This window comes from Chelon labrosus (genome assembly GCF_963514085.1).
Source record: "Chelon labrosus genome assembly, chromosome: 4".
In the NCBI taxonomy this organism is placed as follows: Eukaryota; Metazoa; Chordata; class Actinopteri; order Mugiliformes; family Mugilidae; genus Chelon; species Chelon labrosus.
Genome location: NC_140340.1, coordinates 16,917,819 through 16,932,834, shown reverse-complemented (window position 1 = coordinate 16,932,834; position 15,016 = coordinate 16,917,819). Strand labels below are relative to the sequence as shown.

The 15,016-nt window shown below is 41.2% G+C and overlaps 2 protein-coding genes across 2 annotated transcripts; both read left to right on the top strand.

Moving 5' to 3' along the window:
- The first annotated feature begins 641 nt into the window (after window positions 1-641).
- Window positions 642-11,403, top strand: nfatc2b (nuclear factor of activated T cells 2b). Its single transcript, XM_084542737.1, has 10 exons — window positions 642-985; window positions 1,309-2,305; window positions 2,460-2,634; window positions 3,179-3,381; window positions 3,976-4,148; window positions 4,311-4,451; window positions 6,315-6,370; window positions 6,651-6,783; window positions 8,556-9,200; window positions 10,701-11,403. The coding sequence occupies exons 1-10, from the start codon at window positions 859-861 to the stop codon at window positions 10,745-10,747; spliced, it is 2,697 nt and encodes an 898-aa protein (XP_084398863.1). The 5' UTR covers window positions 642-858; the 3' UTR covers window positions 10,748-11,403.
- A 322-nt stretch (window positions 11,404-11,725) lies between these two features.
- Window positions 11,726-14,677, top strand: manbal (mannosidase beta like). The gene is made up of 3 exons (XM_084542639.1): window positions 11,726-11,868; window positions 12,173-12,366; window positions 14,008-14,677. Exons 2-3 carry the CDS (start codon window positions 12,217-12,219, stop codon window positions 14,116-14,118), a joined length of 261 nt encoding a protein of 86 aa, XP_084398765.1. The 5' UTR covers window positions 11,726-11,868; window positions 12,173-12,216; the 3' UTR covers window positions 14,119-14,677.
- Window positions 14,678-15,016: the final 339 nt, after the last annotated feature.

Sequence of the window (15,016 nt, the reverse complement as noted above, 5' to 3'; positions counted from 1 at the left end):
GGAACAACAATATACACAATACTGCCCCTTAGTGGCCAAAAGCTGCATGCACTGACTTTGAATTTATTACGGGTAATATTATGAGACTCAGTCACATTACATGCAGACTTTCTGAGGCAGGAAATAGTGGTGCATAACATGCTGAGCTAGGCGTACTTGATGGCACACTAATTAAAAAAAGAAACAAAAAAACATTTTAGTAATAAATTTAAAGTCCTCCTACAGGATTTCAATTCAGTGTAACTTTATTTCTCCTTACAAAAGCAGCGACTCACACCCAGTTTGAAAGGTGCACATTAGATAGATCAAATCAAGATATATGCTTATAGACTCAATGTTAATTTGAGCCAAATTAATAATCAATAAATATAAATAAAAATAAAAACTAAAATAAAAAACAGCATGTAGAGCGTCATTTGATACATACAGCATACAGCCTCCATTTACCGCCGCTATAGTGTACAATCATCAAAGTACTTGATGCACACAGGAAGAGATGTGGCCTGTGTTTGGAGGTTGCGTGGTGCACACACACATACACACACACACACACACACACACAGAGAGAGAGAGAGAGAGAGAGAGAGAGAGAGATGCACACACTCCTACTGTCTGTTTGTCATCATCAGCAGTGACAGGAAGCGTCTGACGCCGCTCTCTTTTTCATTCACGCTTAGGTGCTGTATTTGAGCGGCTGCCAACGTTTAAAAACGCGCCTTAGGAAACTATAACTTGGTCATTTTTGTTCAATCATCTAACCTCTTGCGTGCTACTTGATAAAGTTGGTGAGTTTGAAAGCTAATCGCCTACAGAGGATCAAACCTGTCGGGAGAGAAACCTACATAGTCAGAGCTGGAGATGTCTTCTGGAGCTTTGGGGCTTGCCGATGACCTGGGTCAAGACATAAGCCAGGAGGAGTTAGACTTTTCCGACTTGTTTCTGTACAATCCACCTGGAGAAGACTTTCCTGTGGGCTGTGATAATGGTGAGTATGCAAAAGTAAAAATAAAAATCTACATTTGTCATTATGTATTGTATAACTTCTTTCAGTTAACCTTGATTAGATCTAGAGTTTCATCATAGCCTGAGAAGACGTTTTGTTATATTGAGATGAACGTTTGGTTGCAAAGATGTCCTTTTGTTTTATTAGAAAGGTAAATCAACCTTTTTTCTAATTTATTACCCATATAAAAACCACAAGCATGTTTTCTTTTCACAGTTTAGTGGTGTCTCAGAGTAAATAATGTGGGAGTAAAATATTGAGATATTCTGAAAACTTAAATTAGTGCTTTCTTTCGTCAATGGCAGGTGACCCGAGTGATCTCCTTCAGAATGACAACCAGCCTCCTCTGCTGGTGGTTGACCATCACAGTGCGTACATGTCCTCCTCCAACCAGCCAGGTCACAGCCAGGACACCTCGGCTCGCAGCCCCAATACAGACAACCTGTCAGGGGCTGTGCTTGACTCCCTGGGGCTGACATCGAGAGCAGGGACTATCCCCGCTCCCAGCCCCAGGATTGAGATCACGCCATCAGGTGACTCTCTTAGCTCTCAGACCCTGGAGCCGAGCCCTGGCTCCAAAGCGCTGGGAGCCTATAGGGAGTGTGTTAGTCCTGCCAGCAGTAATTCCTCCACAGGCTGGCCAGCAGAGTCATATTCTCCCCAGGCTTCGCCGTGTGTCTCCCCTTCTAATGGAGGCAGCTGTGGCATGGGTTTGACTGCCTTGGACCTCTGCCCGGGCCTGCAGGGCATCCACACTTCTTCTGCCCAGTCCTCTCCAGGAGCCTCTCCTCGCAATAGCGTCACAGATGAGACCTATCTCCAGCCACAACACAAGCACGCCTCCTCACCGCATCCCCACCAGCGTTCCCGGTCCACTTCGCCGCATGGAAAGCGCTCCTACAACCAGGCCGACTCTGGTCACGGTAGCACTCCTGTTAAGCAGCGTTCACGGAGCCCCAGCCCCATCCCATCGCCCCATGACCAGCAAGGGTCCTATTACCTCCCCCAATACCAGGCCCTAGCTGACTTTCTGCCCCAAACTCAGACCTCGACCTTGGGCCTGGAGGAGATGCTGAGCAGCCTCAGCTCCAGTCTACCGAGAGCAGTGACTTCTGCAGTGGTGAGAGGCGCACATGGACAGGCCCAGAGACAGGACTGTGTCTACGCAGAGGGGTACCATGGGATCATTGAGCAGGAGAGGATGGGCAGGGCTGCAGCTGAGGCCAAACCTGAGACCTTCATGATCCCAGCTGTGTGGCCTTCTCCTTATCCAGTTCATCAAGTTGGACGGCCCACATTTAGGTATCTTGCTTGTCCTTTCTTATTACTTACGGGGGAAGTAGTGTCTCTCAAATATGACACAGTCAAATGAAATACAACTCTGGTACTTTGCTACAGGGTTCGCAATTAAGTGACATGTTCCCGTCTTATTCCCTTTCCCCTTCCATCTTTCCAGCACTGGTCTCTCCATGGCTCCACTTCCCTCTCTAGAGTGGCCATTGCCCAGTCAGTCTGGCCAGTTTGAGCTACTAATCCAACAACAGCCCAGATCTCACCACAGAGCTCACTACGAGACCGAGGGAAGCCGAGGAGCTGTCAAGACTACCAATGGGGGACATCCAGAGATTCAGGTGAGGGGATTTATATGTAAATACAAGGAAGGAGAAAGAAAGACAGACAGATACCTCTCACGTCAAATCTTCACAAAAGAGAAACGTGGGAGTGAGAGTTTGTAAATGTGCGGTGGTATTTCCTGGATAATGTGTTTATGTAAAGCCAACAGTCATGCAAATGAAGAAAGATCTCAAGTTACTACTCCCACAGTCATGGTTATGAGTCATGCTTTGTTTCTATGTGCTAAAAGAAACCCGCTAAAAGTTACAAATAAAGTTTGTTGACATACACAGAAATACAGACACATGCTTTATTTGCTACTCTAGTGAGTTAAATTATAAGCCTGTTGGCCTTCCTCTCCCTTTTGCTGAAGCGCTATATGCAAAGCAGTGTTCTTGCTTTGCCAGTTAGATAGTGACCTGTGAGGTCATCCCCTCGTAGGAAAGAGATTTAATGTGCACTGCAGTGTTTTTTTAAAAGACTCCTGCTTTTGAATGGTCTTTAAAGTGAATTTAATACATTATGAAACAGGCTTTTAAGCACCTTCGTTTCCCCCACCAGCTCTGTGGCTACCAAGGCCCATCTCCGTTAGGGCTGCAGGTCTTCATTGGGACAGCCGACGAGAGGATTCTGAAACCCCACGCCTTCTACCAGGTCCACCGTATCACCGGGAAGACTGTTACCACTCCCAGCATGGAGAGGGTGATCAATGGGACTAAAGTGTTGGAGATCCCTCTGGAGCCAAAGAATCACATGAGAGTGGTGTGAGTACAAAGAAAAGTCACACATATACAGTATATATCACAAATACTCAGAATATGTGGCAACATATCACCACAAATTTGCCGCCTATAACCTCAAGTCTATTAAGCAATCTGAAAACACCACAGAGAAATCTGAGTCGTCTGGGACATGTGTTTTCTTCGGGTTTTTTCCGTCTGTGCTAAATGTTATTTTTTTTATGCTCTTGCCTTGGAGGTTTAAGGGCTTTTTCACCTAGATTATCATCTTTTTTCACTTCCAACAAGGTGCTGTTGTTGCTGATGGAAACAAAAAAACGTATCACTTCCTGTGCGCCAGAGAGTTTTTCCAAGAAATAACCATCAGACACGGGATGTTTGCAGCAGCAAACTGAAACCGTTTGAAGATTGTAATGTATGATGAGTCACTGAGAAAAAGTAGCAAATAAGTTGTGTTACCAGAGACCACAACTCTGGCTTAACAAAACTAGGCTATGGCTGACTAATCATTTGAATCAGACACAGATTAAACTAACTATAGTTAGACTTCAGCGTGAACACAACACAAGATGACAACACTTCTTACAGTGAGTTTTGGCATCATTTCTTCCTTTACAGAATTGACTGTGTAGGGATCTTGAAGCTGAGAAATGCCGACATCGAACTAAGGAATGGCGAGACGGACATCGGACGAAAAAACACCCGTGTGCGTTTGGTGTTTCGTGTCCACATTCCTCAACCTGGAGGCCAGTTTGTGTCTCTTCAAGTGGCCTCCCATCCTATTGAATGCTGTAAGCCAAATAATCGTTTATACTCATGATATGGGAGATACTACTGTAGACCTTGCAAGTTCAAACCTGCATTTAATATGCCAAAAATCGCCCTAAAACCACTAGATTAGTATATTCTTACTCTTCTGTGGTCAGTCATACAGCTGTGTCTTTATTCCTCAGCTCAGCGCTCAGCTCAGGAGCTCCCTGCAGTCGAGAGGCAAGACCTGGACCGGTGCAGCGTACTTGGTGGTCAACAAATGGTCCTAACTGGACAGAATTTCACCTCCGACTCCAAGGTGATATTCTCAGAGAAGACACAAGGTGAGGATTTATTTAAATGAGCAACTATCTGTCCATGAGATGCTGGAGCTCTTAAACTGTAGCCTCAAGAGGTGCTAAAGATGAGTGGAAAGAATAGTTTGACATCTGGGGACAGTGTGATAATTCACCTTCCCGTGTGATGAATATGAATCTGTTGCCACAGTCAGTTAGCGTATCTTGGCGAGGAGACAAACCAGACTGAATCTGTCCAAAGGTAACAAGAAGGTACAACAAACAGTCACATCTCCCATTCAAAAACTTATCCACTACATAAGATCACAAACTTTTATTGTGAGATAAGAATAGAGATGTGCTGCAGCCAACTAATTTTGCCCTTCAGCGCGTCTAATGCAGAGCTCTCAAATAAAAATGTTAGCTCTTGCAGGCCTCATGTTGGGGATCGCAGTGTGTTCTCTTTATTTTATCTAACCAGCTACTACCGGTGGCTTTGTAATTACGCTGCAAACATGAAAGTGGCGAGATATTCTTGGTGTATAATCTCAATGAAACACTACCTACCCCTGTCTTTATCATTTTCTCTACCCACTGATCATCCACCGCCGTAAAATGACAATCGAAAAGCATCAACTTGTGTAGCCATGACACGTGCCTAAAGTGGCTATTTATGTGAATGATATCACAAAAGTTTTCTTTAAGCTGACCTGTAATTATTATGTGTATTTGGACTCCAAACAATGACAAAAGTATTAAGCTCTCACTATCCTGCTCGACTGTGTCCACCTACTCATATAGTATTTGTATTTTTGTGTTATTTGCCTATCACCCGGGAAACATCAACTTTCAGTGACGCACATCTTCCTCCAGCCCCCACTTTTTACGTTGACAAAATGAAGCACTAGTTTAAACTTTAATTGTTTTGCTGGCGGCAGCACCTTTTATTTATTTCTAAATGGAATTTTCTCACCTCGTTACTGCTACTTCTGCCCCCATAAAATTGTTGGGCCACGGGGTTTAGAGAGCAGGATGGATATAGTTGACTGCGTGTTCAGCCTCCTCGTTGCTTGGTGTGGGGTTTTATGCAACAGGATGTGGTTAGACAAACTGATAAAGACTCAGACCCAGAGCAGAGACTTTGTTTTTTTTTTTTTTTCACTGCGTGGGTAGAAAGCAGAAACAGCAGGTAAAGCATGACATGTGAATGAAACGTTAAAACCAGACATAAAAAGATAAAACAGTTTTCCACTGTTTGCGAGCAAATGTGTTCACATGCTGTAATTTAAATGAAGGAGATTATCTATAACCGTATTTCTCACGGTTCCGTGTGTTTTCTTACTTACTCGAGCGTGGTTAGATTTTGGGGGAAATGTTAGACAAGAATCAGTCATAGTATAAGCAACTGGCATAAAATGAGCCTAGGCCAGTATAAACCCAGCAGCAGATGGAACAGCTAAGCACACTGATCTTTTAAAGGCCTAAATATCCTAACCAGTACCTCCAAAGACAAGATTCTCAGTCAGCCAAGGCATGCATTTCTAGAAAGAAAGCTAAAACAGCAACTGAGTTTTTTTCTGAATCCATCAAAGTAGCTTCTTCGGTTCCTATTTCTGATAGATTAGTTCAGTTTAGTTTCATATCTGTGTCTGGTTCCCAATTAAAAACGGTCACATGGACATGGGCTGTTAATCCCCAATACTCTGAAGAACTGAAGATGCCACTTGTATGTATGAGTGGTGAGAACGTCTTCAAGTAAACCCAAACAAGTCCATTTGGCTTTGTTTTTGCTTTGGTTTTAAATTTTGACAAGAAAACTGGTAATGTATTTCCCATAAATGTCCCTATGCCTACTAACTCCTTTTGTGTTAATATCTACATACTGTAAATACTACATCCGTCTGCTTACAGATGGGCAGCAAATCTGGGAGGTGGAGGCTACTGTGGACAGAGACAAAACACAAGCGGTAAGTTAACTTATCTGTACTGACAAATACATTAACGTGCCCACGATGTCCCTGTTGACAGATACTGTATATTTATAGCAACATTGTCTGATACTTTTACACCCCCACATGTGCACAAAACAGAAAGCAAAACCAGTGGCCACGCTTTGTGTCAAAAAACAGCTTAATGAGAATATTACATTTCTGAAGAATACTTTTTTTAGATTTGGGGCAGCCTACGTCTCTCTGTTTCAGCATGAGGGTGTGGTTGAATCGTGATCTGCTTTTCTGTCATTGCTAGAACATGCTGTTTGTCGAGGTCCCTCCGTATCGAGACAGGACCATCTGCCAGCCGGCCAAAGTCAACTTCTACGTCATCAATGGGAAGAAGAAACGCAGTCAGCCTCAGCACTTCGTCTACACTCCTGTGATAGGTGCATATCCGCCTCATCTCAGCTCTGTCAGCACAGGTCTGATAAACGACTGACAATAGTTCCCAACCTGGGATCGACAGGGAAAAGTCAGGGTTGAGAGTTCTCACCTGTCTAAAGTAAAGCTAAAACAAAGGCGGCTGGATTGTTTGAGAAATATCACCACTCATCCTTTGTTTGAGCTTTGTTTTAGATATGCCATAACCTCGATCACTGAGAATCTTCACTGGCATGTTGTTCTCACCTCTGATGCTGAAAGACTTAATGCAGAGAACTTAGTCCTTTATTTGAACTTTAATCTCGTGCAAATGAAAACAGAAACAAACACAAACTGAACCTTAGAGTGGTTATGGTGTTTCTAAAACGAGGTACGTGTGTGCTAAGTGACCTGATAAAGTCAAAGTCAGAGGATACAGGAAATTGCTACACTGTAATTAGATCAAATCTGACTGCTCTAAAATTTCAACCTGAAAATATCTTAATACAGTTACCGCCTACACATATCTTATACTACACTGGTGTCAGTTGGTGCGACCAGCAAACTGCAGCCACAACACAGGTAGCATAGGGGGGCAAACTTAACTGTTGTCTGTCACTTAGCTATTGTTTTCACAGACGCTTTTAACACTTAACACTAGAAATGCCGAGACAGTTTAAAGTACATTTAAAAATAAAATATTCCCAAAAATAAAGAACTAGTTTACAGAGAATCCATCTATTTCAGTGTGTATTCAAGGTTTAAATATATTTATACTGAACATAAATCAGTGTTGGGCGGCAAAGTGGCGAGGTGGTTAGCACTGATGCCTCACAGCAAGAAGGTCACTGGTTCGAATCCATGGGCCGGCTGGCATTTCTGTGTTGAGTTTGCATGTTCTCCCTGTGTCTGCGTGGGTTCTCTCCGGGTACTCCGACTTCCTCCCACCATCCAAAGACATGCTCATTAGGTTAATTGGTGATTCTAAATTGGCCGTAGGTGTGTGTGGGAGTGTGAATGGTTGTCTGTCTCTGTGTTAGCCCTGCGATGGACTGGCGACCTGTCCAGGGTGTACCCCTGCCTCTCGCCCGATGACAGCTGGGATAGGCTCCAGCAGATCCCCGTGACCCTTAAGAGGACCAAACGGGTATAGAAGATGAATGAATAAATCAGTGTTTTATCATGAAATGTATTTAGAAGAATTTTCTGTAATTTCTTTCTTAATTTGTCCACCATTTTTGTCCACACTGAAATTAATATCAGACGGATTTCCGTGTAATTCAGTACATCTGTCACGAGAGCTATTAAAAACACTGGTGATGCCCTGACTTTTCCTGTGGTGACGCCAGAAGGTCAAAATTTTAAATGTATTCAGTGTAATAACTTGACATTTTTGACACTTACTTTAGTTTTTATAATGTTCCCAACATTTTTGTTATACTGGCTGACGTAGTGTGAAATTTGTTCATGATTGTCTACAGATACTGAGATCTTTGTTCTCAGTTTGTTACTACTTCTTCCAAAACTACTGACATTTGCATCAGCTCTGATTTTGTAAAATAGTTAGCAAGCGTTAGCATGCTAACAATCTCAACTAAGATGATGAACTGCCACCGTGAGCATGTTAGTGTAACAGTGATGACATTTAGCCCAAAGTCTGCCACGTCTCAATATAGCCTCACAAAGATACTAGCGGTGCTACAGACTCTTACAGTTATTATGTTTATGTCTTTTCATAAGTATCCACATGATAGACCAGTATTTTAAGTGTCAGATAATCTTTGTTCTTCTTTTTCAGCCATTAAAGCAGAGCCCCTGGATGACTATCACTTGAATTCCTACAGCTACTCAGATAATCAGTCTCTGTCTGGCATGTCGATGAAGTCACTCTACCATCCTCTGGAGCAAGACAAGCACCTTCAGGCCTTGAATGTTTCCTCAACACTGTATCTAACCACTGTGGACCCTCGAGCCCATGTGTTAACCCCTGATCCTCTGGATGACCAACGAGTCTATTACCAGCCCAGAACTGGCACTCTTATCAACAACCCAGTGCTGTACCACACTGCAAACCAGCGTTACACCAACTGCGGTGCTACGCTGCTTGGTGCCTCCCCAATGGCTTCCCATCCGGCCTCCACTCCCAGCCAGTGTGCCAGAACCCCTGTGGCCATGCTTGGTGAAGATCCCCAGGGTGGTGGTTCATTGGAAGCTTGTTTCGTGTCAAGAAATCAGGGTTTTGTCCAAACGGCACTGCCACTGGGAAAGTCACCACCTTCAAGATACATTCAAGGTCAGGCACCGGGGAGAGCTGGAAGTCATATGGAGCCAGAAGGGCAGCATCTGACCCAGATGGGCTCAGCTAGAGGTAACCATGAGGAACGAGCTCCAGAGAGGGTGACAGTCAAACAAGAAAACCTCAGCTACGCCTACCTGGAGGATGGTGAGTATTATTTTTACACTGTTTTAATAAAGGGGTCAGTATTCTTCAGACGTAGTGTGGGACTAATATTGAATGCCTGAATCTGACAATGTCTGACAAATTACATTTTGTCTAGTAATGCCCACAGTAGGTTTTAAACTTCTCTCCTAAGTTGTTTCTTTCTTCACAGAAATACTTTTGTTACTTTGTTGTATGAGTACAGACGAGTTGATCCCACACAGATCAAAGATGTGTGGTGTCACCAAATGACAAAGAAAAAAACAGAGTGCACTATTATAAAACGCATTCAAGCTGTAACTTTGACGTGAAATACTGAAGCTGAGGAGGATGGGTGTTTGTGGTCCAGTTTGCAAGTGCATACACGCACACTGCAACTGTACGCTTGCAGATCCTACCTTGTGGCTTTCTGTTGGGTCTTTCTATCCACTTTCCTCTCTGTTTCAGTCTCACTCTCACTCACTCTCTCTCTCACGAAGCACACACACTTGCTGAAACGTCATGAGCATGCCCGATCTCTTGTGAGATAAGACAAATAGACTTAGAGTTTCTGATGTGTTTGAGGATAACAAAGGAAGCAACACCACCATAAAGTGAGAGAATGTGTGATTTACTCTGACCTTGTTTGCTGTGACAGAAGGCTTCTATTTACGCCTGTGTAATGGAAGACAGAAGCAGGAAGTGTACTGTGTAGGCAAATACATGCAGACACACCCAAGTTAAAAAAAGCAAAGCTCTTTGTTCCGTCCTCTGATATAGACACACCACTGCGCTTGTGTTATTATTTCTGTTATTGTCTCTGGAGATTATCTTTAATATTAATGATGTTCATAACATCTCACGAATATTTGTTAGGAAGGGGATCCTTCGTCATTCAAGAAACCCCTCCAGATAAACCTGTGTACAGTAAAAGAGCAATAACATATCTATTTATTTATTTAGCTGCAGCACGTCAGCCATGCAGAGAGTGCAAGTCATCACTGGACTGATTTGTGTTTGAAATTAGTGCATTTCAAGGGGGGTCCTGGTGACTGAGGTCTTTAAGGCGCTAACCACAAACCTCAATGTCCCTGGTTCAAGTCTGGTGGAACCCCTTTGTTTGTTTCTTCTACCTCTCCCCCCTCATTTCCTGTCATTTCTCTAACACTGTGAGCTTTTAAATAAAAATGACAGTGTGACTTTAGCGACCCCTGCTGGTAATATTAAATAAACTATAATCCCATGACTCATAAAATAAATCACGCAACCTGAGGATAGATCAGGTGAAACAACACGACTCCTTTTATTTTATTTCATTTCTGTTTTATTTTTATGAACAGACTAGGAAAAAAATACAAAAAGGGCTGTAAGTGTAAAACTGACACAAGAAGAAACATGATTTAGAAGAAGATAAATTCCTTATGCATTCCTTCAATGTCACTTAAAACCAGCATCTCACCTTGCTTTATTCAGCCTTTTTCTGAACATTAAACATTGCTCGTCTCTGTGCTCAATGTTTTTCAGTGAATGACATCATAAGAAGAGATATGAAAAACCACAATGGAGAGTGATCTCGCAGCCCCGCAGCCTCCCTGATGTCCATCAGTCAGTGTGACCTGCAGACGTCATGAATAATAAAATCCAAGTGACTTTGAGGAAGCTTGTACTTGTAAGAACTGATGGCAGGTATTTATAGCAAACAATAGAAAGTGGTCCATTATAATGTAATAAATGTATATTTCAAGATTACACCATGTTTCTGTAGAACTAGGACAGATGGTGGTTCACTAACATTTTACATCAAAGAATGGGTCAGCCTTGAACATTGTTAACCTTCAACATTGCTATATATTCTAGCCTTAGCAAAGATAGTAGGTAGAACATGCACCATGCCTCATATAATGTGTATCTACTCTCTCTCTCGTTTAAACCGTTTTGCTTTTATTCTGTTCATATAATTGTACAATCTCTATTTGTAAGCATATAGAAAATATTTTATATTAAATAAACTCTGTTTATCTAAATCCATGTGGTTGAGCGTGATCAATATTCTCGGTCAACACACTTGTGATCATATTGTCATATTTATAGCACACTTACGTACCGACCAACCTTGCTATTACTAATAAAAGTATTTTTTCTCTGAATATTTTATTTCAAAGAAAAAAATGAACTGAGGACTAAGATATGATATAAACAAGATTTAAAATATATTTTTGAAGGCTGAATTATTCATGTGTAAAGTAGAGTTTGGAAGTGGTGAAATACCTATTTTATATAATTTAATAAAATAAAGCTACACTTCAATATAAAAATACAACATTACATGTACCAATCCTACATTCACTTCAGCAAACAGGACAAAAACAAGCAAAGTGATCATTATTATTGTACATTGAAACGATACATCAATAATAAGGTGTTTCTATGTTTTCAAATGCTAAAAAAAAAAAAAAAAAAAGCATCTCATCGCCATGAACGTTAGAGGGCAACATTTTCAAACCAATCATCTTCCACGGCGGAAGTTGATCGCCTTTGTAAGACGTCCCTTCCGGATTATTTTCCTCTCCCTTTGTAAACTAAATCTGCCTTTTTTTTAGGGTTGGGTTTCAGATTTTTACCGTTTTTATCTCTGACTTTTTAATTTTCTTTCCCGTAGCAACAAAGATCAGTTAAATACTTTTCTTCGTTGGTAAGATTTTCTTCTTCTGTAACGTATTTCTAGCTGCGCTCTTAATGTGTCTAAGCAGTGACTATTTCCAGTCAAATATGTGCAGCATTTTATTTGTTCATATCTGTGTAGTTATGTGAGAACAGACCACGTAATATAGTGACATTTCGATATATTTTGTGCCATAACTGTGATATTCAACTGTTCTACAATTTAGTTTTGTTTATCCTCTCTATTATTTTGTCTGACACCCCACTAAGCTACCTCAGTGACTAAACCCACAGAGACATATCTCCCTGCTAACCGTGCCCTGTTGAATGCACAGATAGGACACCGAAGGAAACATAGCAGACCAAACAGAGCAGCATAATGTCTGCAGAACTGGACCTGTCCCCTCCAGAAGTCCCTGAGCCCACCCTTCTAGAAAGCATACTACGCTACGGGTTGTTTCTGGGTGCCATCTTCCAGCTAATCTGCATCCTTGCCGTCATCTTTCCCACATCCAAAGGCCATGAACAGGTAGGTGGACACCAGGAGAGGAAGGAGAGGAGCAGGTCTGATGTGGTTTCTTTTCAAACAAGTTGGTTACATTTAGCTAGAACAGCCCCCACAAGGCTGATCATTTTTATTTTATATCCTTCTTGATTTACTTATATTTGCATGCATTTTATTCATGACATTTTTGTTTGACAGGGGACATTTGATGAGCAAGAAATAATGTGAAGAAATTAAAGGATCAATATGATCTTATTCAGCTGACTGTTTTCACTTTATTATGATAACTTAACTGAACTTACCTGAAGAAAAATCAGCAGCAATTGCACAGCAGACTGTCCATCACTTGCTAAGTTATATCGGTGCCTTTGGTCGGCTCAAGGAAGGTTGCCACACTGATTTCAGAACCTCATTTAGACTTATTTGCAAAGAGAGTTTGAATACTGCATCTGTTCTCAGTATGACAACATTAGTTTGTGTCGATTGTAACAGTAATTAGTCATTAACGTTTCTGAAGTTTTTCAGGGGAAACATACTTGAGTCATTGCTCCCTTACCTAATTTAGATTTTTTTTTTTTTCACTTCGACTAGGGGTTAATTATATTTAACTCCTAGTTAATTATATTTGGCTCAAGAAAAATAGACACTTGTGTGCAGTGTGTGTAGTAACGCCATACTGCCAAGTTCACCTCAGTCACTTAACAGCCAGTGCAGTGTTATATCAGAAACGTATCTGACCTCATATATGAAATGTGTCAATAGATAGATAGATAGATAGATAGATACTTTATTAATCCCGAGGGAAATATACTGTACAACATAATTTTGTAATTTGTCCTCAAAAATCTCATACAGTGTCACAAAAGAATTGAATTTCTTGAATGTCATGATTTTTATGGGATTCCACGCATTACACGGCACTGTGGCTTCATTTGATTTCATGATATTATTAGCTGCATTTGTTGTTACCAGAAATATATATTATCAAAAACTGCCAACCATCTGTCACTTGTAGCAAATGTAGTGTGGAATATCTTATTTTAAAAAATGTGTGAATAGGGAGTTACTAGGGCCTTTCACAATCTCCGTGCTAAAAACTGTCAGGAGAGATTATTTATAGACAGGAGCAATTAAATCCACCGTCTAATTATTCTATTTTCAGGCGTCGTCGTCAGATGCACTGATTACTCTCCACAGTATGTCGCCATTTCATCTTTCACAGCAGCCTGCTGTTGTTCTTCCTGCCAGATAGATGGGAAAGATTGCACTCACAGAAACACTGCTGACAGAAAGAAAGTGTTGAAACATGTCAGGGTTTCTTTTGTTTTGCGTGTGTGTGTGCATCTGTAGAGTTTGTTCAACTGTCAGTTTATTTGGGGTAGTTTTACACCAAGTGAACTATTTGAAATACTGCATTAATGAGCTGTGTGCTGATTGTACACAGTACACTGTTAAGTGATCAACATTAAGTTTTAGATTTTGTATGAACCACAAACCATTTTACTCAGGATACAATACTTTGCCAAATGTTGTGTGCAGCAAAAACAGGCTCCAAATACACCTGCAGAGCACACATTCTGTATCTATCTGTGTCATCTATTTTCACATCATGTTTCCATAACTTGAATTTGAGGGTGTTGAATGTTTCCTGCATCTTCTCTACAGGAGGAGGCCGAGTCCACTGATGGCAAGGCTGCTGAACAGATGAAGAGACCAAAAGGACCAGCACCCCAGACTCGACAGAAACCAAAGAAAGAGAGCAAAAAGAAGCGATAGATGGCCTTTTGTGTGTCTGCGTGTGTGTGTTACCCCATTGTGCGAATGACTGCTACTAATCATTGCCAGAGATGGAACATGGAAAATAACATTTCAGTCACTACAGATATACGAAACACTAACGTCATATATTACAATAAAAATAATGTTGAATTTTAGACACTTCATGTTAACCTTCTATTGTGTCTCGTTCGTCCTGTTCAGCACAGTATTACAAAGACCAAATTGCCATGGCATTTGCTGTCTGTTTATGCAGCTACAAATTGTATTGTGTCTGTTTTGCATTCATTGGTTTATAATTTCATCGATATAAAGGTATTTGGGTTGCAACAGACAAATAAATACATTTGTAATCACTCACAATGGTTGTTTATTACAGTCTTTGCCAATGTTCAGTTTGGTTTATAAAAAAAAAAAAGAGTCACACCCTTATATAATTTTGTATGGTAGAAAATATAATGACTGCCGTCTAAAACTACAGTTTTGTGCAGTGGAGTGTGATTATTTATTTTTCTTCCATTATCCAAAGTGGAAATGTAAAGTAGCAGTAAATAAGTAGATCATATCTTCACCTGACAAACACATTTTTAAATTTAAATACACAAAAAAATTAAGAAAATAATAAAAAATAGCTTAGTTTGAAGGACCAGAACTCAGGCTGGTCCGCATAACGTCAAAGGTTTAATATTAACAAGGAAGCGTTCGTAAGTACGTGTCGCTTAGCAACCAGTTTGCCTAGCCGGCTAGGAAGCTAACTGCTAACCCTAACCCTTTATTACAGAAAGCTTTCAGTCGTGACCACTAAAGATTTTAGAAAATCTTAACGGGGGTGTAGTCGTGCCTGCCAGACAAAACGGTCAATGCTGCCAACGCCTCGGCGATTTCAACTATTACGGCG

Excerpts from the sequence above, each read along its gene's own strand:
- nfatc2b (XM_084542737.1), top strand. The coding sequence starts at position 859 with ATGTCTTCTGGAGCTTTGGGGCTTGCCGATGACCTGGGTCAAGACATA. Across the intron at positions 4,149-4,310 it reads CTCCCATCCTATTGAATGCT|CTCAGCGCTCAGCTCAGGAG; the intron begins GTAAGCCAAATA and ends TTTATTCCTCAG. Across the intron at positions 9,201-10,700 it reads CTACGCCTACCTGGAGGATG|TGAATGACATCATAAGAAGA; the intron begins GTGAGTATTATT and ends AATGTTTTTCAG.
- manbal (XM_084542639.1), top strand. The coding sequence starts at position 12,217 with ATGTCTGCAGAACTGGACCTGTCCCCTCCAGAAGTCCCTGAGCCCACC. Across the intron at positions 12,367-14,007 it reads CATCCAAAGGCCATGAACAG|GAGGAGGCCGAGTCCACTGA; the intron begins GTAGGTGGACAC and ends TCTTCTCTACAG.